The sequence below is a fragment of the Salvelinus alpinus genome, chromosome 2, assembly GCF_045679555.1.
Source record: "Salvelinus alpinus chromosome 2, SLU_Salpinus.1, whole genome shotgun sequence".
NCBI lineage: Eukaryota > Metazoa > Chordata > Actinopteri > Salmoniformes > Salmonidae > Salvelinus > Salvelinus alpinus.
In genome coordinates this window covers 89097329-89123969 of record NC_092087.1, presented here as the reverse complement: position 1 = coordinate 89123969, position 26641 = coordinate 89097329, and the positions used below count along the sequence as shown (strand labels likewise).

Here is a 26641-nt window from a genome sequence, read left to right as displayed (position 1 = left end):
TCCACCAACAGGTTTCTGTGCCAATGCAGCACACAACCAATAAACAAAACATACCAACTTCATTCACTTCAATGTCATGGTTTGTGTTTTCAACACCACAATAAATAGACAATGTCAATCTGGACAGAGAACACATCCCTCCCTACCTTGTAGTCTTACCCAGTATTGAAGGCTTGACAATCTCTGAATGTCATTACACTTGTTGGTGTTTTGTAACAGATGTCTCTTTCCGTTCATCAAATGTCTGCAGCTCAGTTTGGATTGATTGACTGATTGATTTTATTTGTCTGTTAAAAAAATACAAATATAAACAACATTTTTTAAGTGAACAGGATTGTACAATAAAGTCGGGGACTTATTTCCATTGTGGTCCCTATGTTTTACATAAATACATATACAATTATATTGAACAAAAATATAAACGCAACGTGCAACAATTTCAACCATTTTACTGAGTTGCAGTTCATATAAGGAAATCAGTCAGTTGAAATAAATTCATTATAAATAAATCCCTAATCTATGGATTTCACATGACTGGCAGGGTCACAACCATGGGTGGGCTTGGGAGGGCATAGGCCCACCCACTGAGGAGCCAGGCCCAGCCAATCAGACTGAGTTTTTCCCAACAAAAGGGCTTTATCACAGACAGAAATACTCCTCAGTTTCATCAGCTGTCTGGGTGGCTGTTCTCAGATGATCCCGCAGGTGAAGAAGCCGGATGTGGAGATCCTGGGCTGAATGTAAAAAACCATACAATCCTCCACATAACAAAAACTAAATAGATCTGTCACTAATACATCACTGTAAAATGGTATACAATGTATTTATGTGTGTGTGTTGGTTTCACTATGTAATATGAGAACTGTTAGCATTTCTAGAAAGAACTGAGAATATAATCCAGTTGACCTCTTGTTATGTCACTGTGTTTCAGGTGTTCAGGGTCAGAGCTGCAGCAGAGTGACTTACATCAAGAGGAGAATCTGTGTCTTGAAGGGGTCAACAGTGGACATATCCTGTACTTATGTTGGTTATTATTCCACCACATCAACATTCTGGTTTAGAAGTGATAAGTCGACCCCTGAAGACCTAACCACAGACCCAGGGTATTCAGGTCGTGTGGAGTACACTGGAACATACAGAGGTCCCTTCACCCTGAGAATCACAGATCTGAGAGAGGAGGACTCAGCTGAGTATCGCTTCACCTTTAAAACAAACTACATTGAATGGGGTCATAGTTTCCCAGGAACAACTCTGTCTGTTACAGGTAAGACTGCAGTGTTTGATACAACTGTAAATCATAATGAATTACAGGAGAAAATAAATTAACCATCCTGTTAACACAGAGGTGTATGTGGTTTTATACATATTGTTTCAGGTCTGCAGGTGAAGATGACTCCTGCTGCAGAGGGACAGAAGACACTGACCTGTAGCACCACCTGTACTCTGACTGACAACTCCAACTCCACCTACATCTGGTACAAGAACGGACAACGTCTAGATGAGCCCACTTCCCAACAATACTCTAGTAATACCCTAGTAGTCTTGGGTCATTCTGTGGACAGTTACTCCTGTACTGTAGAACACCATGAGGACCTCCACTCTCCTGCAGTGTGTGAGTATTAATTAAACTACTATTCTACTTAGAAAGTATCAATCATTTAATATCAATGAGAAGAGTATTACGGCTTTATCTATAAATATTCATCATCACATAGAAATTACAGACAATGTCATAGATGTATGCATGTCTATAGTTAGAATGTTCAGTACCTCAAACACTTGAAGAATAGTTTAGTAGACACTCAAGTCCTAAAGTATCTCCTAATGTATTCTTGTTCATGTTTTGTGTAAGTGATAGTTTTAGATAGTCCTCTGACTTTAGATATAACTTATTTTTGTCATGATGTCATTTGAGGTAGTATACTACAGTCCTGACCCTCTGACATATTCTCCTTTACAAGATGCTCCAAAGAACACCTCAGTGTCAGTCAGTCCCTCTGGTGAAATAGTGGAGGGCAGTTCAGTGACTCTGACCTGCAGCAGTGATGCCAACCCACCTGTAGACAAATACACCTGGTACAAGAAGAATGGAGCTTCACTGAAAGGATCTGAAAACACCTTCCTCATCACCAACATTAACTTTGAGGACAGTGGAGAATACTACTGTGAGGCTGAGAGTATATATGGGAGTCTCAACTCTTCTTCTGTGTCTGTGGACATTCAGTGTAAATACACCTAACCTTCTCTTCTTTTGTTCAGAGAATCACACATATTTAAAGTCATATTTAACTTATTTCAATCATAAGTCCAAGTTCCATGATGCTCCTCATGTACAGCTCTATGTCTGAACAATGTGTTACATATTGTCCACCAGATGGCCCAAAGAACACCTCAGTGTCAGTCAGTCCCTCTGGTGAAATAGTGGAGGGCAGTTCAGTGACTCTGACCTGCAGCAGTGATGCCAACCCACCTGTGGACAAATACACCTGGTACAAGAAGAATGTAACCTCACCAAAAGCATCAGGACAGAGTTACAGCATCACTAACATCAGCTCTGGGGACAGAGGAGAATATTACTGTGAGGCCCAGAATGGAAGAGGATCTATGAACTCTACAGCTCTGATGATCATTGTAGCAGGTAAAGTTACATCTTCGAATACTTCAATACAAAATGATGTTCAATAATAAATTATGTTTTAAGGTAATCTTCTGAAAGTTTACCTTATTACACTTTGGTTTATAACAATACATAGGCTTCTACATACAAGTATTGCATGAATGTCCTGTATTGCTGTATATTCATTTTCACTTCATAATAACATGTTCTCATATCATCCATTTGTCTTTTAGGGAAACAGACCTCAGTTCTGACTGCAGCTGTAGGAATCATAGTGGTTGTTCTGGTTCTCATCCTCTGTCTCTCTGGACTCATGTGGTTCAGGTGAGTTAAAATAGATATTTGTGGGCCTCCCGGGTGGCGCAGTGGTCTAGGGCACTGCATCGCAGTGCTAGCTGCGCCACCAGAGTCTCTGGGTTCGCGCCCAGGCTCTGTCGCAGCCGGCCGCGACCGGGAGGTCCGTGGGGCGACGCACAATTGGGCTAGCGTCATCCGGGTTAGGGAGGGTTTGGCCGGTAGGGATATCCTTGTCTCATCGCGCTCCAGCGACTCCTGTGGCGGGCCGGGCGCAGTGCGCGCTAACCAAGGGGGCCAGGTGCACGGTGTTTCCTCCGACACATTGGTGCGGCTGGCTTCCGGGTTGGAGGCGCGCTGTGTTAAGAAGCAGTGCGGCTTGGTTGGGTTGTGCTTCGGAGGACGCGTGGCTTTCGACCTTCGTCTCTCCCGAGCCCGTACGGGAGTTGTAGCGATGAGACAAGATAGTAATTACTAGCGATTGGATACCATGAAAATTGGGGAGAAAAGGGGAGAAAATTTTTAAATTTAATTTTTTTTTTTTTTTGATATTTGTATTATTCTTTCACCTTAGACCTCTGATTTGTTATTAACTTCATTCATTCATTAATTATAGGCCCAACGCCCTTAACCGCTAGTGGTGAGAGCGTTGAACTTGCAACCGAAAGATTGAATCTCTGAGCTGAAAATATAAAAATATGTCGTTCCGCCCCTGAACAAGGCAGTTAACCCACTGTTCCTAGGACGTCGTTGTAAATAAGAATTTGTTCTTAACTGACTTGCCTAAATAAAGGTTAAATAAGAAACCTGTTAAAATGTATTAGTAATATATCAACTTACTTACTTACAGAGCAGAACTCACTCTGTCCCTCATTACAGGAGATCCACAGGAGGAAGTGATGCCACAGCAGACACACAGGTGATTCTATTAGTTACAACAGGGTTTCAGCTGTGTCTTAATGGGGCAAAAAACTAAACGTGCACCCAGGGATTACAACCCCGTTTTCATTCATTTACGGTGACATGACAGTCTCTCTCATACTATTTTCATTGTTACCTCTCTCTCTCTCTCTCCACAGAGTGTCCGTCCTGACTGTAACAGTGACACGTACACAGGTCTGAACATGAGGACCATGTCCCCTGACTATGACACTCTGGCAGTAAGTCTCTTATCATTCATGTTGATTGTTTGTTAGTGTGTTTGTGTTTTATACTTGAATGTGTTTAGAGAAAATCTCTCTCTCTCTCTCTCTCTGTCTCTCTCTCTGTCTCTCTCTCTGTCTCTCTCTCTCTCTGTCTCTCTCTCTCTGTCTCTCTCTCTCTCTCTGTCTCTCTCTCTCTCTCTGTCTCTCTCTCTGTCTCTCTCTCTGTCTCTCTATCTCTGTCTCTCTGTCTCTCTCTCTGTCTCTGTCTCTGTCTCTGTCTCTCTCTCTGTCTCTGTCTCTGTCTCTCTCTCTGTCTCTGTCTCTCTCGTTCTCTCTCTCTCACACTCTATCTTTCTCGCTCTCTCTCTTTCTGTCCACAGAGTGTCCATCCTGACCCTAACAGTGATACGTACACACCTCTGAACATGAAGACCAAGTCACCAGAGTATGACACCCTGGCAGTAAGTGTGTGTGTGTGGGTGTGTGTGCGCGTATAAAATGTTTAGTGGGAGTGCTACTTCAGTATGTTTTCTTTCAGAATGTGAGGGGAATCTCCCACTGAAGAGAAGCACCACAGATCCTGGACTGAAGAGAAGCACCACAGATCCTGGACTGAAGAGAAGCACCACAGAACCTGGACTGAAGAGAAGCACCACAGATCCTGGACTGAAGAGAACCATCGCAGATCCTGGACTGAAGAGAAGCACCACAGAACCTGGACTGAAGAGAAGCACCACAGAACCTGGACTGAAGAGAAGCACCACAGATCCTGGACTGAAGAGAACCATCGCAGATCCTGGACTGAAGAGAACCATCGCAGATCCTGGACTGAAGAGAAGCACCACAGAACCTGGACTGAAGAGAATCACCACAGAACCTGGACTGAAGAGAAGCACCACAGAACCTGGAATGAAGAGAAACACCAACATTGAACCTGGACTGAAAATTATCACCACACAACCTGGACTGAAGGTTCCAGTACAAAACTAGGCCTTACACCTCTATTCTATTGCTGCCATATCTAGAAGTTAGTCCAGACCATGAACTTTAACTTTTCAGTAAATGCTGGAATATATATTTTCTTTTCTTATAATGATATTTATGTATATTGATGATAAATGAGATGGGTTATATTTTTCAAATTACACATTTTTATGATGTAAATAGACACATTTTCTTGTGTACCAATGTGTTTACTATCTTTAGTTTTATTTCAGATCTTTTTCTAAGGGATTTTGCCACATACAGATGTTTTATAACATCAATAGTCCTACTTTCCTCAGCAACTAACATTAATAATACTGTTAACAGCTTTTTAATATTTTTAGCTCTTGGGTCAAGTTTCTCCTGATGTGTTCAATGATGATTTACTTTGTATTGCTGTCAGACATTATTACTCATTTTATATTACGTAATACCATATTGTTCCGTGTCATGATATATTTTTTATATAAAAATAAATGTAATCAGTCCATTACATACATTTAAACATTTGCAGTTTTTACTTCTAATTTCCAACATTTTGGTAGGCTATTTGTTAGTCAACTTGTCTATAATTTCTAAATACATGCAGTGGTGACACGTCATTCAAGGCAGCTGGGGCAGAGCTAAATCTGTTTTCAGCCCCATGGTTAGATTTTTATGTTGCTTTTTATGTTGCTTTTTTTGACATTAATACGTGTCACATATCAGTTTGGAAACAAAGTTTTAAAAAAAGCATTGAGTTAATAAAGTCGCATACAAACATGGTCTCGTTTTTGCTTTCTTGAGTGAGGCAGCTCCAAAATGCAGGTGTTTCAGCTTAGTGCTTTCTGTGGTGGTGGTGGGGCAGCCAGCATAAAATACGGAGCGTAGGGGTTGGTAATGTTCTCTAGTTGTGCTGTGATTGGCCCAGTGTTCTGTCACTCATGGGGACACTACGTCACAGCAAAAATCTACGGGTAGAGCTCGAAATGTCAAGCCCCTTGGGTGCTGCCATAGAATTACATTAGAAATTCCCATTAAAATAGGCTCAAGGTCATTGGCTTAGACAAAATTATGTCAAATCGCGTTAAATCTACCGTAGCTTTGATTGGACTGATTGGACAAACTTTCAAAATCTTAGCTGACAAGCTGTCATCATCATGCATCAGGTCGACAATCTACTGGCAAATCCTTCTCAATCCTTGTCATATGAAATGATAGATAAAACGTATCAGTGCTCATTGGCCATTGGACATAAACATTACACAACAAGTTGGAAATCACAAATTCAACAATTAATGGTAAGGCAGCACTGCAGGCCCGGGTTTGATCCCGGACTGTTACAGCCGGCTGTGACCGGGAGACCTATGAGGCGGAGCACAATTGGCCCAGGGTCATCTGGGTTAGTGGAGGGTTTAGCCGGCCGGGATGTCCTTGTCTCATCATGCTCTAGTAACTCCTTGTGGCCTGGCGCCTGCAAGCTGACGTCGGTCGTCAGTTAAACAGTGTTTCCTCCCACACATTGGTGCCTGCTGTTTGTCCTCCTGTCCAGGGGGTGGAGCTGGAGAGCACCAGGCTGGTGATCAGGTACCCAGACCGCTGGATGCAGAGAACCCCTCCCTCTCCTCAGAGGACCAACCCTATAGGCCTCAACATCTCCTCAGCCTCCCAGTACGCCTCCACAGAGTAAGGACATCTGTATTTGTCAAAACATCAGCTATCATTTATAAACATATTTAAGCAGGTTTTTACCAATCAACTCATATATCATACCTCCATAGTGATAGACAGAGGACTCTAGTGCCCAAAAGACAGTTTTAGCATTGGCAGCACCTTTGAGGACTTTCACTTTCAGGTTTCTCTCTCTCTCTCTCTCTCAATTAAATTAATTTCAAATCAATTCAAAGGGCTTTATTGGCATGGGAAATATATTATTACATTGGCAAAGCAAGGGGAATAGATAATAAACAAAAGTCAAATCAACACAAAAAAAAAATGTACAGTGATCATTACACTCACAACAGCTCCAAATGAGTATAGACATTTCAAATGTCATATTATGTCAATACAGTAATCCCTCGTTTATCGCGGGGGTTACGTTCCGAAAATGACCCGCGATAAGTGAAATCCGCGAAATAGAAAACTTTTTTTTTTTTTACAATTAGCAACTATTACATGTATACAAATACAGTGACTCACGTGTAGGCCGTTTCACTGCTCTTCAGACTGGGCCGCTGCATCCTGACTGCGCTCTGCAGTGTTCTCTTCTTCTGAAGCCCGCGGTGCAGGTGTGTTTGTTCGGGAGAAGAACATAGTGATAGGCAGCTGTTGTCGCTCTTTTTTCTTCTTTGCAAAAAGATCCTTGTACACCGACATGCCACCATCGATTACGTTGGAGAACTGTAATGAACGGCTCATCAAAGGGTCCCATTCCTCAGCTACTCGCTTAAGTTCAGTGGCCATTCGCACCATGGTTGCTAAGCGACCAAGCGTTAGTCCTTCCTTCCTTCCTGGCCAACTTAATGTAAATTTGCCAAGCTGTTTTATGTACGTACACATAACTGCACGAGACGACAAAATGATAGCACAATTCGTAGCATGTTTTGATACAAGAAGCGGGAGTGAGTTTTTAGCGAATCAGAATGCAGAGCACAATGCACCAAAAAAAAAAAAAAAATGCATTATGAAAATCCGCGAAATAGCGAATCCGCGATAAGTGAACCGCGAAGTGGCGAGGGATCACTGTATACAGTTTTGTAACAATGTCTCTCTCTCTCTCTCTCTTCCCCCCTCTCTCTCCCTACCCCCCCCCCTCTCTCTCTCTCTCGCTCCCTTATCTCTCTTTCTTTCTCTCGCTCTCTTTCTCCCCCCCTCTCTCTCTCTTTTTCTTCCCCCCCCTCTCTCCCTACCCCCCCTCTCTCTCTCTCACTCCCTTATCTCTCTTTCTTTCTCTCGCTCTCTCTCTCTCTCTCTCCCCCATCTCTCGCTCTCTCTCCCCCCTCTCTCTCTCTCCCCCATCTCTTGCTCTCCCCCCTCTCTCTCCCCCCCGCTCTCTCGCTCTCTCCCCCCCTCTCTCTCTCTCGCTCCCGTATCTCTCTTTCTTTCTCTCGCTCTCTCTCTCTCCCCCTCTCTCTCTCTCTCTCTCTCTCTCTCTCTCTCTCTCTCTCTCTCTCTCTCTCTCACTCCCCCTCTCTCTCTCTCACTCCCCCTCTCTCTCTCTCACTCCCCCTCTCTCTCTCTCTCTCTCTCTCTCTCCCCCTCTCTCTCTCTCTCTCTCTCCCCTCTCTCTCTCTCTCTCTCTCTCCCCTCTCTCTCTCTCTCTCTCTCTCTATCTCTCACACTCTCTCTCTAACCCCCTCTCCTCTCTCTCTCTTCCCCCCTCTCTCTCCACACCCCCCTCTCTCGACCCCTCTTCTCTTTCTCTCTATCTCTCACTCTCTCTCTCTCTCTAACCCCCTCTCTCCTCTCTCTCTTCCCCCCTCTCGCTCCCTACCCCCCCTCTCTCTCTCTCCCCCCTCTTTCCCCCTTCTCTTTCTCTTTTTCTCTCTCTCTCCCCCCTTCTCTTTCTCTCTCTCTCTCTCTCTCTCCCCTTTCTCTTTCTCTCGCTCTCTCTCCCCCTTCTCTATCTCTCTCTTTCTCTCCCTACCCCCCCCCTCTCTCTCTCTCGCTCCCGTATCTCTCTTTCTATCTCTCGCTCTCTATCTCTCACACTCTCTCTCTCTCTAACACCCTCTCCTCTCTCTCTCCCCCCCTCTCGCTCCCGTATCTCTCTCTCTATCTCTCTCTTTCTCTCTTCAACCATAAGCCTGATCAGAGAGGAAGATACAGGAAACCATGGCAACTCTGACCACCCTGAAAACCACGCACCTTCCTGATATGACAGAGGGAGGAAGAGGAAGAACAGAATAATGAATATGAAGATTGAAAAAGAGGAAGACATTTCCCCTACTTTAAAAGAGAACAGGAGGCTTGGATAGAATGGGGGTGTTGGGGGGTGTCACCCCTTTTGTAGTCTTCTGACACACAGCACAGACAGAACACTGGACATACAGTATGAGTGTGTGAAGTGTCAATCAAAGTGATTTCCTTCCCCTTTCCCTCCCTCGGCCTTAGTGCCAGGTTTGTTATTTTGTTATTGAACCAAGTGGACAAGGATATGATTGGGACATATTAGTCTCCCAGGGCAGACAGGTTGCCTCTAACAATGTTAACAAGGTTGTAGCTGTTTCACTACGTCTGAGATTTCCTAGACAAGTGGAGACCTATAGACTGGAGGTTGTAGTAATGTTGAGTTGCCAGTAGGGAGCGCTCTAGTATGGAACACTGGAACCAAACATACAACGCCTTTCATCTGTTCTGGAACCTTCAATAACACTTTGATGCAGCTGATGAAGAGTGATGGGAATGGGTCACATTGTGTCTCTTGTAAAACATGCAGATCCACTCCTCAAATAAAGAAATGTAACTACAGTATGATGACTTTAGACCATTTTCTATTTAGATACAGTAACATCCCTTATGTGACATGCTGTTGCTGCATGTTAATGGCCTGACTAGGCTACTTTAAAATGTGTCAACCACAGAACTCACACTTAGGCTACGCCTGCTTCTACTAACACTTACAGTAGACTACTTCTTGTTTTCACACAGTGACAGTACGTTGACTCACTGTACAAGACCTCTCCCCTTCACTCTGTAAGTACACTTGACGATATCTTGGAATATAGTTTTTGTTTTAAAGTTTTTAGCCATACATCACATGACTTCCTGTATCTTTGTACTTGTTGGTTAATTTTGATCTGTGTTTTGGTTGTTACATCAGGGCCTGTATTCATAAAGTGTCTCAGACGGTCCGTATAATTATGATCTAAAATGCTAAACTGATCCCAGATCAGCTCTCCTACTCTGATACACTTTGTGAATACTGACCCTGGACTGTGGTTTCACCAGGAATACCCAGATCTCCATTCAATAGGGTCATGCTCACTGTCGAAGTATAACAGGGTCAAGTATAACTGTGTGTGTGTGTGTGTGTGTGTGTGTGTGTGTGTGTGTGTGTGTGTGTGTGTGTGTGTGTGTGTGTGTGTGTGTGTGTGTGTGTGTGTGTGTGTGTGTGTGTGTGTGTGTGTGTGTGTGTGTGTGTATACATGTATTTTTATATATTAATCTGATTGTTAGATATACAGTCACGACCAACATTATTGGCAGCATTGACAAATACTGAGCTATATTGTGTGCTACAAAAGATGGGAGGTACATTGTACATGCGATTTCACATAAATACTTGTACATGCTATTTTAAGAGCTCTGAGAGCAACAGATAGTGGTGGAGATATTTTGAAAATGGCCGAAAGTAAGAGTGAGAGAAAGAGTGATTGGAGTGAGTGGATGCTCCATAAGAGGTTTAGGAGTAGTATTAACATGAGACACAGTGATGGTGGGTTGTGTTTAGGAGTAGTATTAACATGAGACACAGTGATGGTGGTTGTGTTTAGGAGTAGTATTAACATGAGACACAGTGATGGTGGGTTGTGTTTAGGAGTAGTATTAACATGAGACACAGTGATGGTGGGTTGTGTTTAGGAGTAGTATTAACATGAGACACAGTGATGGTGGTTGTGTTTAGGAGTAGTATTAACATGAGACACAGTGATGGTGGGTTGTGTTTAGGAGTAGTATTAACATGAGACACAGTGATGGTGGGTTGTGTTTAGGAGTAGTATTAACATGAGACACAGTGATGGTGGGTTGTGTTTAGGAGTAGTATTAACATGAGACACAGTGACGGTGGGTTGTGTTTAGGAGTAGTATTAACATGAGACACAGTGACGGTGGGTTGTGTTTAGGAGTAGTATTAACATGAGACACAGTGATGGTGGGTTGTGTTTAGGAGTAGTATTAACATGAGACAGTGATGGTGGGTTGTGTTTAGGAGTAGTATTAACATGAGACACAGTGATGGTGGTTTGTGTTTAGGAGTAGTATTAACATGAGACACAGTGATGGTGGGTTGTGTTTATGAGTAGTATTAACATGAGACACAGTGATGGTGGGTTGTGTTTAGGAGTAGTATTAACATGAGACACAGTGATGGTGGGGTGTGTTTAGGAGTAGTATTAACATGAGACACAGTGATGGTGTTTTGTGTTTAGGAGTAGTATTAACATGAGACACAGTGATGGTGGGTTGTGTTTAGGAGTAGTATTAACATGAGACAGTGACGGTGGGTTGTGTTTAGGAGTAGTATTAACATGAGACACAGTGATGGTGGGTTTGTTGGTTTAGATAAACACAATCACTTTCCTGTTCTACTTTCCTGTCTGTCCTCTGACAGGCCTCCTGAATCATATCAGAAATCTATATATGCACATTAGACTTTATAGAATATGGTCCTCTGTAGCTCAGTTGGTAGAGCATGGCACCTGCAACGTGATGGGTTTTGTTCCCTGGACCACCCATACGTAAAATATATGCACATATAACTAACTGTAAGTCACTTTGTATAAAGGCATCTGCTAAATGACATTATTTATGGACAGCAGACTACAACACACTACACAGTCAATACAGCAGGCTATGGTGATGTTCATTGATGCCTCTGATAGATTAAGCTACTACTAGTACTGTACAACAGAGGAGGCTGGTGGGCAGAGATATAGGAGGAATGGCAGGAATTAATGGAACAGTATCCATTCATTCTATTCATATTACGGCACAAATGAATGAGGACATCAGGACTGGAGGCTGCAGTAATGTTGAGATGCCAGTAGGGAGATCTCTAGTCTTGAACACTGCAGTAATGTTGAGATACCAGTAGGGAGAGCTCTAGTCTAGAACACTGCAGTAATGTTGAGATGCCAGTAGGGAGAGCTCTAGTCTAGAACACTGCAGTAATGTTGAGATACCAGTAGGGAGAGCTCTAGTCTAGAACACTGCAGATATGTTGAGATGCCAGTAGGGAGAGCTCTAGTCTAGAACACTGCAGTAATGTTGAGATGCCAGTAGGGAGAGCTCTAGTCTAGAACACTGCAGTAATGTTGAGATGCCAGTAGGGAGAGCTCTAGTCTAGAACACTGCAGTAATGTTGAGATGCCAGTAGGGAGAGCTCTAGTCTAGAACACTGCAGTAATGTTGAGATGCCAGTAGGGAGAGCTCTAGTCTAGAACACTGCAGTAATGTTGAGATGCCAGTAGGGAGTACTCTAGTCTAGAACACTGCAGTAATGTTGAGATGCCAGTAGGGAGACCTCTAGTCTAGAACACTGGAACCTTCCGCACCACTTTGATGCAGCTGATGAGGAGTGTAAATTGAATGGGTTTGTAGAATAGAATGAATGACATCATGGAACTGACCAAATGTAAATGGAACTTTGACCTGTTCCATGTAGAACTCAGAGGGACAAGGCAACACATTCTGAGATATTATAAACATTCAATATAGAATAGTCAACATATTGTTAACATGGTTCTGTATTTAAATAAAAGTAGAAATGGGGGACATTGTGTCCATTATAGAAATGTAGGACCCATTATAATACAGTAACCTCCCTTTTCTGACATGCTGTTCTGGATAGAGAGTCACTTGCTGTTTAGACTCACAGCTTTCAGGTAGAAGCTATATTGAACCTGGTGGTCAGTCTTTAGGCTGCTGTACAGCTTGACGGACCGTAGAGGATTGAACATTTATCCTCCTATATTTGGGGTTCTGAGAATAAAACAGCTTCAGAACAATCAATATAGAAATATGTGTTTACAGTTCTACACATCTGTTCAATAAGTTGTTGTTGATAATATACTTAGTCAGTTGCACAATTGAATGCATTAAACCAACATGTGTCTTCTGCATTCAACCAAACCCCTCTGAATCAGAGAGGTGTGGGGGGCTGCCTTAATCAACGTTCATGTCAGCACCACCCAGGATCAGCTGTTGTGGGGTGCTTGCTCCTTGCCCCAGGGCAAATTGGCAGATTTTTCCACCTTGCCTGCACATTTATTTGAACCAGCAATGTTTCAGTTACTGGCCTAACTCTCTTAACCACTAGGCTACCTGCCAAAACAGCTGACACACCATATTGCCAAACCATTATGATGAATGTTATTTACACACCATCAACTCAAGGCTGTGATGATGATGTGTTGTTATATCTGCATCCCAAATGACACCATATTCCCTATAGAGTGCACTACTTTGACTAGAGCCCTACCTGCTGCCCCTGATGGTTTGTATGTAGTTATTCACCAGCTATAGAGTGCACTACTTTGACTAGAGCCCTACCTGCTGCCCCTGATGGTTTGTATGTAGTTATTCACCAGCTATAGAGTGCACTACTTTGACTAGAGCCCTACCTGCTGCCCCTGGTGGTTTGTATGTAGATATTCACCAGCTATAGAGTGCACTACTTTGACTAGAGCCCTACCTGCTGCCCCTGATGGTTTGTATGTAGTTATTCACCAGCTATAGAGTGAGTTGTTGTTTATGTTTCTGAGACTGCAGGGTGGGAGATGCAACAATGGCCTTGAGAACAACAGGAAGTGTGTTGGTGGTCTTTCTCTGGTCTGTAGCAGGTAGGGTCTCATTCTTATCTTTTAGTTGCTCTGTTTATTAATCTACAGACATTTCTAAAAGGATAAGAGTCATAATGTTTTTCTGATCTGTTCTGTTAGGAGTCTCCACTTCACTTTAAATAGTTATCTTTCACACCTCACTGAGTAATGCTTATCTGTGGTTTCCTTCACACTCAACTCAGCAACTATGGCAACAAAGTGTGGACAAACCCTACTGTCAGCGCGAACCAATAGACCTTGTCCTAATTCTGATACTATTGTGTTGTGTGACTGTTTCAGTGGTACTGGGTCAGTATGGCTGGAGAGTGACACACACCACTCAGAGTATCTGTGCCTTGAAGGGCTCAACAGTGGATCTGTCCTGCTCCTACACATATCCCAGAGGTCGTAAAGTTACAACAACCACATGGTATAACTGGAGGAGTGGTGTTGGGTATACTTATGACATCCAAGATAAGAATGAGGGCCGTATGGAGTACCGAGGGAACAAGGAGAATGACTGCACCCTGAGAATCACAGACCTGAAATGGAGTGATGCTGCAACATATTATTTCACGTTTACAACAACGTCCTACTCATGGACTCCTCGCTCTGACTATGTCACTCTCATTATTACAGGTATTGTGATATTGTACATAGAATAACGCACCACTTCAAATGACAAATATTATATTAATCCTTCACAACAGATTAATCTTAACTTGTGACACAACAGATCCACAGTAATATGTTTACTTAAATCAATAGATTACATGATTTATGGCACACAGATTTACACGTTTGTCTCAAATTAGGACTAGGCCCAATGAGAACAGTACAATTGTATTAATCTAGAGCGGATTGTTCAGTTGTGTTTTAATACACTCTCTGCATTCAGAACTGCAGGTCGAGGTAACATACACAGGTAATAGGAAGACACTGACCTGTAAAACCACCTGTACTCTGACTGACAACCCCACCTACATCTGGTACAAGAACGGACAACATCTAGATGAGAGCACCTCCCGCCAGTACAAAGACCCAGTCTCCAGTAACTATGAAGACAGTTACTCCTGTGCTGTAAAGGGCCACGAGGAGCTCCACTCTCCTGCAGTGTGTGAGTGTGAATCTAATATGGAATCTCATGTATACAGAATGTTTGTACTAAGTCCTTTTGGTCTCACTGTATAATTTGATAGGGCTTGGCTTTTATGAAAATAACTGAAAATACAGTATAATGTACTCATGTGATTCCATTATGTTTTAGGTGTCCAGGGTCAGGACTGCAACAGAGTGACTTACACCAAGAGGAGAATCTGTGCCTTGAAGGGGTCAACAGTGGACATATCCTGTACTTATGTTAGCTACAGACACCGTAGTGTTATGTAACAGGGAAAAAAACGAATATAATATTTCACATAAAATGACATATATAGGAGGAGAATAATAATTTGTTTCATTTTACTCTAGATGTTGTGTTGGAGATGGATCCTACATCTGTGTCAGAGAGGGAGAATGTCACACTGACATGTAGAACCAAATGTACACTGGACCCCATCACAGCCTACAGTTGGTATAAGAATGGACAGCCTTTACCAAACAGCAACACCTCCTCTCCTGTCTATATCCTATTCTCAGTCAGCAGTGAGGATGCAGGCAGATACTCCTGTGCTGTAGAAGGCCATGAGGATCTCCCCTCTGCTGAAGAGACTCTCACTGTCACATGTAAGTACATTGGAGGTTTGGACGTCCAGTTTGATATACTGATCATGTTGATACTTGAGAATAGATTGTTTTCCACATAAATATATCTATCAATCAATATTTTAGTGTGTAACATCCTGTCACTCCCTGACCATAGAGAGCCCTCGGTTGTCTATGGTGTTTAGGTCAGAGTGTGACTAGGGGGGTGTTCTAGTCATTTATTTTCTATGTGGCTGGTTTGTATGGTTCCCAATTAGAGGCAGCTGGTAATCGTTGCCTCTAATTGGGGATCATATTTAGGAGCCTGCTTTGTGGGATATTGTTTTTGAGTGAGTGCATGTTGCACCTCAGTGCTGCACGGTTGTTGTTTGTTTCTTGGTTTATTTTAAGTTTCACTAAAAATAAAGATGTGGAACTCGAATCAAGCTGCGTCTTGGTCCGTCTCTCCACACGATCGTGACTCATCCATTTCCCTGAATGTGCATTACCACAATGTCATCATTATTTTTAGTGATTCTGTTTCAGATTTTCTTTTACTCTGAATTAATCATTTATTATAATTTATAAATTATTTCAAACTCACCCGTAAAATGTAAACACAAATGTTGCTATAAATAAATACAATGTATTTTACACCAGATGGTCCAAGGAACACCTCAGTATCAGTCAGTCCCTCTGGTGGAATAGTGGAGGACAGTTCAGTGACTCTGACCTGCAGCAGTGATGCCAACCCACCTGTGGACAAATACACCTGGTACTTTCAAAATGAGACTTTTCTAAATGGATTTGGACAGATGTACAACATAAGTAATTTCAAGTCTAAGGACAATGGACATTACCACTGTGAGGCCTGGAATGGAAGAGGATCTAGGAACTCTACAGCTCTGATGATCATTTTACCAGGTGAAGATTCATCTTTAATATTTCAATACAAAATGACGTTTCAAACTAATATTAATAATTATAATTTGGCTTATAATGTTTTTTAATTATATATACGTTGAGATGAGATCCCTTAACAAACATTGTATTATTGTCCTGTACTACGTTTATTTTCAGTTTATAACATGCCAGCACTCGTATCATCTACATTATCTTTTAGAGAAACAGACCTCAGTTCTGACTGCAGCTGTAGGAATCATAGTGGTTGTTCTGGTTCTCATCCTCTGTCTCTCTGGACTCATGTGGTTCAGGTGAGTGAAAATGGATGTTTGTATTATTCTTTCACACTGATTTGTTACTAACTTCATTCTGTCATTCATTTATTGGCCCAACGCCCTTAACAGTTAGGCTTCCTGGTACGGCAGGTAGCTTAGTGGTTAGAGCGGTGGACTTGTAACCGAAAGGTTGCAAGATCAAATCCCAGAGCTGAAAATATGAAGTTTAGTTGTTCTGCCCCTGAACAAGGCAGTTAACCCACTGATCCTAGGCCATCATTGAAAATAAGAATTTGTTTGTAACTGACTTGCCTAGTTAAATAAAGATGTATTAGTAACATATAAACTTACTTACTTACAGAGCAGAACTCACTCTGTCCCTCATTACAGGAGATGCTCAGGAGGAAGTGATGCCACAGCAGACACACAGGTGATTCTATTAGTTACAACAGGGTTTCAGCTGTGTCTTAATGGGGCAACAAACTAAACGTGCACCCAGGGGGTTATAACTCCGTTTTCATTCATTTACAGTGACATCACAGTCTCTCTCATACTATTTTCATTGTTACCTCTCTCTCTCTCCACACAGAGTGTCCGTCCTGACTAACAGTGACATGACAGTCTCTTTCATATTATTTTCATTGTTACCTCTCTCTCTCTCCACAGAGTGTCCGTCCTGACTAACAGTGACATGACAGTCTCTTTCATATTATTTTCATTGTTACCTCTCTCTCTCTCCACAGAGTGTCCGTCCTGACTAACAGTGACATGACAGTCTCTTTCATACTATTTTCATTGTTACCTCTCTCTCTCTCTCTCTCCACAGAGTGTCCGTCCTGACTGTAACAGTGACACGTACACAGCTCTGAACATGAGGACCACGTCCCCTGACTACGACACTCTGGCAGTAAGTCTCTTATCATTCATGTTGTTTGTTTGTGAGTGTGTTTGTGTTTTATACTTGAATGTGTTTAGAGAAAATGATGGAAAGACTAGTGTTTCAATGAACACATGCATTTCCTCTCTCCCTCCCTCTCCTTCTCCTTGTCTCCCACTCTCTCTCTCTCTGTCTCTCTCTCTGTCTCTCTCTCTGTCTCTCTCTCTGTCTCTCTCTCTGTGTTTCGCTCTCTCTCTCCCTCCCTCCCTCTCCTTCTCTCCCGCTCTCTCTCTCTCTCCCTCCCTCTCCTTCTCTCCCGCTCTCTCTTTCTCACTCTCTCTCTTTTTCTGTCCACAGAGTGTCCATCCTGACCCTAACAGTGATACGTACACACCTCTGAACATGAAGACCAGGTCACCAGAGTATGACACCCTGGCAGTAAGTGTGTGTGTGTGTGTGTGTGTGTGTGTGTGTGTGTGTGTGTGTGTGTGTGTGTGTGTGTGTGTGTGTGTGTGTGTGTGTGTGTGTGTGTGTGTGTGTGTGTGTGTGTGTGTGTGTGTGTGTGTGTGTGTGTGTGTGTGTGTGTGTGTGTGTGTAAAATGTTTAGTGGGAGTGCTACTTCAGTATGTCTTCTTTCAGAATGTGAGGGGAATCTCCCACTGAAGTGAAGGACCACATTACCTGGACTGAAGAGAAGCACCACAGAACCTGGACTGAAGAGAAGCAACACCGAACCTGGACTGAAGAGAAGCACCACAGATCCTGGACTGAAGAGAAGCACCACAGATCCTGGACTGAAGAGAAGCACCACAGATCCTGGACTGAAGAGAACCATCACAGATCCTGGACTGAAGAGAACCACCACAGATCCTGGACTGAAGAGAACCACCAACATTGAACCTGGACTGAAAATTATCCCCACACAACCTGGACTGAAGGCTCCAATACAATTCTAGGTTACACCTCTATTCTATTGCTGCCAAATCTAGAAGTTGTTCCAGACCATGAGCTTTTCAGTAAATGCTGGAATATATATTTTCTTTTCTTATAATGATAATTCTGTATATTGATGATAAGTGAGATGGGTTATATTTTTCACATTACACATTTTTTTGATGTAAATAGACACATTTTCTTGTGTACCAATGTGTTTACTATCTTTAGTTTTATTTCAGATCTTTTTCTAAGGGATTTTGCCACATACAGATTTTTTATAACATCAATAGTCCTTTTTTCAACAGCAACTAACATTAATAATACTGATAACAGCTTTTTAATATTTTTAGCTCTTGGGTCAAGTTTCTCCTGATGTGTTTAATGATGATTTACTTTGTATTGCTGTCAGGTATTATTACTCATTTTATATTACGTAATACCATATTGTTCCGTGTCATGATATATTTTTTATATAAAAATAAATGTAATCAGTCCATTACATACAGTTAAACATTTGCAGTTTTAACTTCTAATTTCCAACATTTTGGTAGGCTATTTGTTAGTCAACTTGTCTATAATTTCTAAATACATGCAGTGGTGACACGTCATTCAAGGCAGCTGGGACAGAGCTCAATCTGTTTTCAGCCCCATGGTTAGCTTTTTATGTTGCTTATTTTGACATTAATACGTGTCACATATCAGTTTGCAAACAAAGTAAAAAAAAAAAGCTTTGAGTTAATAAAGTCGCATACAAACATGGTCTCGTTTTTGCTTTCTTGAGTGAGGCAGCTCCAAAATGCAGGTGTTTCAGCTTAGTGCTTTCTGTGGTGGTGGGGCAGCCAGCATAAAATACGGAGCGTAGGGGTTGGTAATGTTCTCTAGTTGTGCTGTGATTGGCCCAGTGTTCTGTCACTCATGGGGACACTACGTCACAGCAAAATCTACAGGTAGAGCTCGAAATGTCTATCTACTGTCAATCTACTGGCAAATCCTTATCAATCCTTGTCATATGAAATGATGGATAAAACGTGTCAGTGCTCATTGGCCATTGGACATAAACATTACACAACAAGTTGGAAATCACAAATTCAACAATGAGTGCTAAGGCAGCACTGCAGGCCCGGGTTTGATCCCGGACTGTTACAGCCGGCTGTGACCGGGAGACCTATGAGGCGGAGCACAATTGGCCCAGGGTCATCTGGGTTAGTGGAGGGTTTAGCCGGCCGGGATGTCCTTGTCTCATCATGCTCTAGTAACTCCTTGTGGCCTGGCGCCTGCAAGCTGACGTCAGTCGTCAGTTAAACAGTGTTTCCTCCCACACATTGGTGCCTGCTGTTTGTCCTCCTGTCCAGCGGGTGGAGCTGGAGAGCACCAGGCTGGTGATCAGGTACCCAGACCGCTGGATGCAGAGAACCCCTCTCTCTCCTCAGAGGACCAACCCTGTAGGCCTCAACACCTCCTCAGCCTCCCAGTACACTTCCACAGGGTAAGAACATCTGTCTTTGTCAAAACATCAGCTATCATTTATAAACATATTTAAGCAGGTTTTTACCAATCAACTCATATATCATACCTCCATAGAGATAGACAGAGGACTCTAGTGCCCAAAAGACAGTTTTAGCATTGGCAGCACCTTTGAGGACTTTCAATTTCAGGTTTCTCTCTCTCTCTCTCAAATAAATTAATTTCAAATCAATTCAAAGGGCTTTATTGGCATGGGAAATATATGTTTACATTGGCAAAGCAAGGGGAATAGATAATAAACAAAAGTCAAATCAACACCAAAAAAAAATGTACAGTGATCATTACACTCACAACAGCTCCAAATGAGTATAGACATTTCAAATGTCATATTATGTCAATATACAGTTTTGTAACAATGTCTCTCTCTCTCTCTCTCTGCAACCCCCTCTACCCTCTCTCTCTTCCCCCCTCTCTCTCCCTACCCCCCTCTCTCTCTCTCTCTCGCTCCCTCATCTCTCTTTCTTTCTCTCGCTCTCTTTCTCTCCCCCCCTCTCTCTCTCTCTTTCTTCCCCCCTCTCTCTCCCTACCCCCCCCTCTCTCTCTCACTCCCTTATCTCTCTTTCTTTCTCTCGCTCTCTCTCCCCCCTATCTCGCTCTCTCTCCCCCTCTCTCTCTCTCTCCCCCATCTCTCGCTCTCCCCCCCTCTCTCTCCCCCCCGCTCTCTCGCTCTCTCCCCCCTCTCTCTCTCTCGCTCCCATATCTCTCTTTCTTTCTCTCGCTCTCTCTCTCTCCCCCCTCTTCTCTTTCTCTCGCTCTCTCTCTCTCCCCCTCTCTCTCTCTCTCTCTCCCTCCCCCTCTATCTCTCTCACTTCCCCTCTCTCTCTCTCACTCCCCCTCTCTCTCTCTCTCTCTCTCTCCCCCTCTCTCTCTCTCTCTCTCTCTCTCTCTCCCTCTCTCTCTCTCCCCCTCTCTCTCTCTCTCTCTCTATCTCTCACACTCTCTCTCTAACCCCCTTTCATCTCTCTCTCTTCCCCCCTCTCTCTCCACACCCCCTTCTCTCGATCCCTCTTCTCTTTCTCTCTATCTCTCACACTCTCTCTCTCTCTCTCTCTCTCTCTCTCTCTCTCTCTCTCTCTAACCCCCTCTCCTCTCTCTCTCTTCCCCCCTCTCTCTCCCTACCCCCCTCTCTCTCTCCCCCCCCCTCTTTCCCCCTTCTCTTTCTCTATTTCTCTCTTTCTCCCCCCTTCTCTTTCTCTCTCTCTCTTTCTCTCTCTCCCCCTTCTCTTTCTCTCGCTCTCTCTCCCCCCTTCTCTATCTCTCTCTTTCTCTCCCTACCCCCCCTTTCCCTCTCTCACTCCCGTATCTCTCTTTCTATCTCTCGCTCTCTATCTCTCACACTCTCTCTCTCTAACACCCTCTCCTCTCTCTCTCCCCCCTCTCGCTCCCGTATCTCTCTCTCTTTCTCTCTTGCACCTTCCGGATATGACAGAGGGAGGAAGAGGAAGAACAGAATAATGAATATGAAGATTGAAAAAGAGGAAGACATTTCCCCTACTTTAAAAGAGAACAGGAGGCTTGGATAGAATGGGGTGTTGGGGGGTGTCACCCCTTTTGTAGTCTTCTGACACACAGCACAGACAGAACACTGGACATACAGTATGAGTGTTTGAAGTGTCAATCAAAGTGATTTCCTTCCCCCTTCCCTCCCTCGGGCCTTAGTGCCACTTTGTTATGTTGTTATTGAACCAAGTGGACGAGGATATGATTGGGACATATTAGTCTCCCAGGGCAGACAGGTTGCCTCTAACAATGTTAACAAGGTTGTGGCTGTTTCACTACGTCTGGGATTTCCTAGACAAGTGGAGACATATAGACTGGAGGTTGTAGTAATGTTGAGTTGCCAGTAGGGAGCGCTCTAGTATGGAACACTGGAACCAAACATACTCCCCTTTCATCTGTTCTGGAACCTTCAGTACCAGCTGATGAGGAGTGATGGGAATGGGTCACATTGTGTCTCTTGTTAAACATGTAGGTCCACTCCTCAAATAAAGAAATGTAACTACAGTATTCTGACTTTAGACCATTTTCTATTTAGATACAGTAACATCCCTTATGTGACATGCTGTTCCTGCATGTTAATGACCTGACTTGAAATATAGTTTTAGTTTTGATGTTTTTAGCCAAACATCACATGACTTCCTGTATCTTTGTTCTTGTTGGTTTATTTTGAACTGTGTTTTGGTTGTTACATCAGGGCCTGTATTCATAAAGTGTCTCAGACCGTATAATTATGATCTAAAAGGCTAAACTGATCCCAGATCAGCTCTCCTACTCTGATACACTTTGTGAATACTGACCCTGGACTGTTGTTTCACCAGTAACACCCAGATCTCCATTCAATAGGGTCATGTACACTGTCAAAGTATAACAGGGTCAAGTATAACTGTGTGTGTGTGTGTTATGGGTCTGTTTGTGTGTGTGTGCATGTGTGTGTGTGTGCGTGTGTGTGTGTGTGTGTGTGTGTGTGTGTGTGTGTGTGTGTGTGTGTGTGTGTGTGTGTGTGTGTGTGTGTGTGTGTGTGTGTGAGTATAAATGTATTTTGAAATATTAATCTGATTTTGGGATATACAGTCACGACCAAAACTATTAGCACCCTTGACAAATACTGAGCTATATTGTGTGCTTCAAAAGACAGGATGTACTTTGTACATGTGGTTTTACATAAAGACGTGTGCTTGCTATTTTAAGAGCTCTGAGTGCATTAGATTGTGGTGGAGATATTTTGAAAATGGCCTAAAGTAAGAGTGAGAGTAAGAGTGACAGTAAGAGTAAGAGTGATTGAGTGGATTCATAAGAGGTTTAGGAGTAGTAATAACATGAGACACAGTGATGGTGGGTTGTGTTTAGGAGTAGTATTAACATGAGACACAGTGATGGTGGGTTGTGTTTAGGAGTAGTATTAACATGAGACACAGTGATGGTGGGTTGTGTTTAGGAGTAGTATTAACATGAGACACAGTGTTGTGGGTTGTGTTTAGGAGTAGTATTAACATGAGACACAGTGATGGTGGGTTGTGTTTAGGAGTAGTATTAACATGAGACACAGTGATGGTGGGTTGTGTTTAGGAGTAGTATTAACATGAGACACAGTGTTGGTGGGTTGTGTTTAGGAGTAGTATTAACATGAGACACAGTGATGGTGTTTTGTGTTTAGGAGTAGTATTAACATGAGACACAGTGATGGTGGGTTGTGGTTAGGAGTAGTATTAACATGAGACACAGTGTTGGTGGGTTGTGTTTAGGAGTAGTATTAACATGAGACACAGTGATGGTGGGTTCGTTGGTTTAGATAAACACAATCACTTTCCTGTTCTGCTTTCCTGTCTGTCCTCTGACAGGCCTCCTGAATCATATCAGAAATCTATATATGCACATTAGACTTTATAGAATATGGTCCTCTGTAGCTCAGTAGGTAGAGAATGGCACCTGCAACGTGATGGGTTTTGTTCCCTGGACCACCCATACGTAAAATATATGCACATATAACTAACTGTAAGTCACTTTGGATAAAGGCATCTGCTAAATGGCATTATTTATGGACAGCAGACTACAACAGACTACACAGTCAATACAGCAGGCTATGGTGATGTTCATTGATGCCTCTGATAGATAAAGCTACTACTAGTACTGTACAACAGAGGAGGCTGGTGGGCAGAGATATAGGAGGAATGGCTGGAATTAATGGAACAGTATCCATTCATTCTATTCATATTACTGCACAAATGAATAAGGACATCAGGACTGGAGGCTGCAGTAATGTTGAGATGCCAGTAGGGAGATCTCTAGTCTAGAACACTGCAGTAATGTTGAGATGCCAGTAGGTGGAGCTCTAGTCTAGAACACTGCAGTAATGTTGAGATGCCAGTAGGGAGAACTCTAGTCTAGAACACTGGAACCTTCCGTATCACTTTGATGCAGCTGATGAGGAGTGTAAATTGAATGTGTTTGTAGAATAGAATGAATGACATCATGGAACTGACCAAATGTAAATGGAACTGTCACGGTCGTCGTTACGTGAAAGAGAGGACCAAGGAGCAGCGTGATATAAATACATTCTTCTCTAAATTAGAAGAAGACAAAACGAACACTATACAAACTAGACACAACAATAAACGTGACGCTATAATAAACAAACGTGCAGACACAGGCAACTTAGACATAGACAATCACCCACAACCTACCTAATGACTATGGCTGCCTAAATATGGCTCCCAATCAGAGTCAACGATAGACAGCTGTCTCTAATTGAGAACCAATCTAGGCAACCATAGACTTACATAGACACCTACACTGAACACAACCCCATGAACTCTACAAAACCCCCTAGACAATACAAACACCCTAGACGAGACAAAAACACACAAACATCCCCCATGTCACACCCTGACCTAACTAAAATAATAAAGAAAACAAAGATAACTAAGGCCAGGGCGTGACAGCAACTTTGACCTGTTCCATGTAGAACTCAGAGGGACAAGGCAACACATTATAATATATTATAAACATTCCATAAAGAATAGTCAACATATTGTTAACATGGTTCTGTATTTAAATAAATGTGGAAATGGGGGACATTTTGTCCATTTTAGAAATGTAGGACCCATTTTAATACAGTAACCTCCCTTCTCTGACATGCTGTTTCTGGTCCTCATGCATGTTAATGACTTAAAGAGGAAGGACAGTTCTGTATCAGCTACTTGTGTTCTGACTACTTTAAATATGTATCAACCACAGAACTGACACTTACTAACAGTTCCCACTCACTACCAGTAAGTTGACTCACTGTACAACACCTCTCCCCTTCAGGCTGTAAGTACTCTTGATATCTTGAAATATAGTTTTGGGTTATTAGTTTGTAGCTATAAGTCATATTCTTGAAGGTAATGTATCATTTTACTTCTTGTTATGTTTTGAGCTGTGTTTTGGTTGTTACATCAGGGTCAGTATTCATTACATTTACATTTAAGTCATTTAGCAGACGCTCTTATCCATAAAGTGTCTCAGTGTAGGAGTGTTGATCTACATAGTGATGAGATGATTAACCAGGGTAAAAAAGACATGCAGACAAACGTGTGAATGCCTGCTCAGTGTAACACTGCACTGCACTGCACTGTGTGTGTGTGTGTGTGTGTGTGTGTGTGTGTGTGTGTGTGTGTGTGTGTGTGTGTGTGTGTGTGTGTGTGTGTGTGTGTGTGTGTGTGTGTGTGTGTGTGTGTGTGTGTGAGAGAGAGAGTCACTTGCTGTTAATCCTCACAGCTTGTTGATAGGAGCTATCATTGAACCTGGTGGTCAGTCTTTAGGCTGCTGTACAGCTTGACGGACCGTAGAGGATTGAACATTTATCCTCCTATATTTGGGGTTCTGAGAATAAAACAGCTTCAGAACAATCAATATAGAAATATGTGTTTACAGTTCTACAGATCTGTTCAATACGTTGTTGTTGTTGTTGTTGTTGATGACTTTATTGTATCCATTAGGAAATTATTTTTGCATCATACAACATAACATCTTAAATAGACAGATGTAGACAGACATGCAACACGTCACACACATTACATACATAGTGCAATAGACTTACAGACAGACAGTATTCACATAGACCACCATATAGCACAATACAACACAACTCAATATGAGCCTGGTTCATTTTCAGTAATGAGGCCCTGTACCTCATTTACAGTTTCTACTTCAATGTATCAGGTGGAGTTATTCACCAGCTATAGAGTGAGTTGTTGTTTATGTTTCTAAGACTGCAGGGTGGGAGATGCAACAATGGCCTTGAGAACAGCAGGAAGTGTGTTGGTGGTCTTTCTCTGGTCTGTGACAGGTATGGTCTCATTCATAACTTATATGTTTGTCAATCTACAGACATTTGTAGAACGTTAAAATTACATTTGTGTTTTATTATTCTGTTGTGTTCTGTTAGGCGTCTCCACTTCACTTCAGTAGTTATCTTTCACACCTCACTTACCTTACTGAATGATGCTTATGTGTTTTCCAATCACACTAAACTCAGCAACTATGGCAACAAAGTACGGACAAAGCCTTTACTGTTAGTGTGAGCCAATTGGCATTGACTTAGTGTAATACCCTTGTGTTCCGTGACTGTTCAGTGGTACTGGGTCAGTATGGCTGGAGTGTGACATACACCACTTAGAGTATCTGTACCTTGAAGGGGTCAACAGAGGAGCTGACCTGCTCTTACACATATCCCAGAGGTCATACAGTCACATCAACCTTCTGGTTCACTAAAATGGAGACTGGTGTAGAACCTGAAGATATAGGTCAGGACCCAGAGAATGCAGGTCATCTGGAGTATCATGGGGATAAGAAGAAAGACTGTACCCTGAGAATCACAGACCTGAGAGAGAGAGACTCAGCAACTTACAAGTTCAGATTTACAACAGATCAGACTGAAGGGAGATATTATGGCGATCCTGGAGTCACTCTGTCTGTAACAGGTACAGTTACATGCTTTATACTGCTAGTCTGTTCAATTAATATCTACTGTCCATTTAGGTCTAGAAATTGGATTTGTATATATGAAACAGATTTAAGAATTAAATGTGTTTGAGAATGTCTTGCATCATGTGATTGAACTAGAGAACAGGTGATTCAGGGTTATAATGATGTGATCTACTACAGCTCTGCAGGTGAAGGTGACTCCTTTACATTGGTCAGAGAGGAAGAAACTGACCTGTAAAACCACCAGCTGTCCTCTGACTGGTAACCCCACCTACACCTGGTACAAGAACGGACAGGTAGTAACTGTGAAGACTTCCACCTATTCAGTCATCCCTAATGATAAGGACAGCTACTCCTGTGCTGTAAAGGGCCATGAGGATCTCCACTCTCCTGCAGTGTGTGAGTATGAATTCAAC

General features: G+C 42.6%; 2 protein-coding genes and 1 long non-coding RNA gene across 3 annotated transcripts in view; all 3 read left to right on the top strand.

Moving 5' to 3' along the window:
* The window catches only part of LOC139541552 (B-cell receptor CD22-like), a 111867-nt gene extending 109182 nt beyond the window's left edge, over positions 1 to 2685 (top strand). Inside the window, exons 7-10 of the mRNA XM_071346332.1 lie at positions 932 to 1264; positions 1376 to 1612; positions 1962 to 2225; positions 2375 to 2685. Of these exons, the coding sequence (XP_071202433.1) occupies positions 932 to 1264; positions 1376 to 1612; positions 1962 to 2225; positions 2375 to 2685 (1145 nt within the window). The remainder of the gene's footprint in view (positions 1 to 931; positions 1265 to 1375; positions 1613 to 1961; positions 2226 to 2374) is intronic.
* An 851-nt stretch (positions 2686 to 3536) lies between these two features.
* Positions 3537 to 5547, top strand: LOC139568061 (uncharacterized). The gene is made up of 3 exons (XR_011673503.1): positions 3537 to 4071; positions 4437 to 4517; positions 4595 to 5547. It is a non-coding gene; the product is annotated as an uncharacterized lncRNA (long non-coding RNA).
* A 7964-nt stretch (positions 5548 to 13511) lies between these two features.
* Positions 13512 to 16163, top strand: LOC139568060 (sialic acid-binding Ig-like lectin 7). The gene is made up of 5 exons (XM_071389755.1): positions 13512 to 13583; positions 13863 to 14201; positions 14461 to 14679; positions 14830 to 15287; positions 15906 to 16163. Exons 1-4 carry the CDS (start codon positions 13529 to 13531, stop codon positions 14949 to 14951), a joined length of 735 nt encoding a protein of 244 aa, XP_071245856.1. The 5' UTR covers positions 13512 to 13528; the 3' UTR covers positions 14952 to 15287; positions 15906 to 16163.
* Positions 16164 to 26641: the final 10478 nt, after the last annotated feature.

What these genes read in the sequence shown, in the direction of transcription:
- LOC139568060 (XM_071389755.1), top strand. Translation starts at nt 13,529, where the DNA reads ATGGCCTTGAGAACAACAGGAAGTGTGTTGGTGGTCTTTCTCTGGTCT. An exon ending in CTTTCTCTGGTCTGTAGCAG is followed by an intron (nt 13,584 to 13,862) that starts GTAGGGTCTCAT and finishes TGACTGTTTCAG; the next exon opens with TGGTACTGGGTCAGTATGGC. An exon ending in TGTCACTCTCATTATTACAG is followed by an intron (nt 14,202 to 14,460) that starts GTATTGTGATAT and finishes CTCTGCATTCAG; the next exon opens with AACTGCAGGTCGAGGTAACA.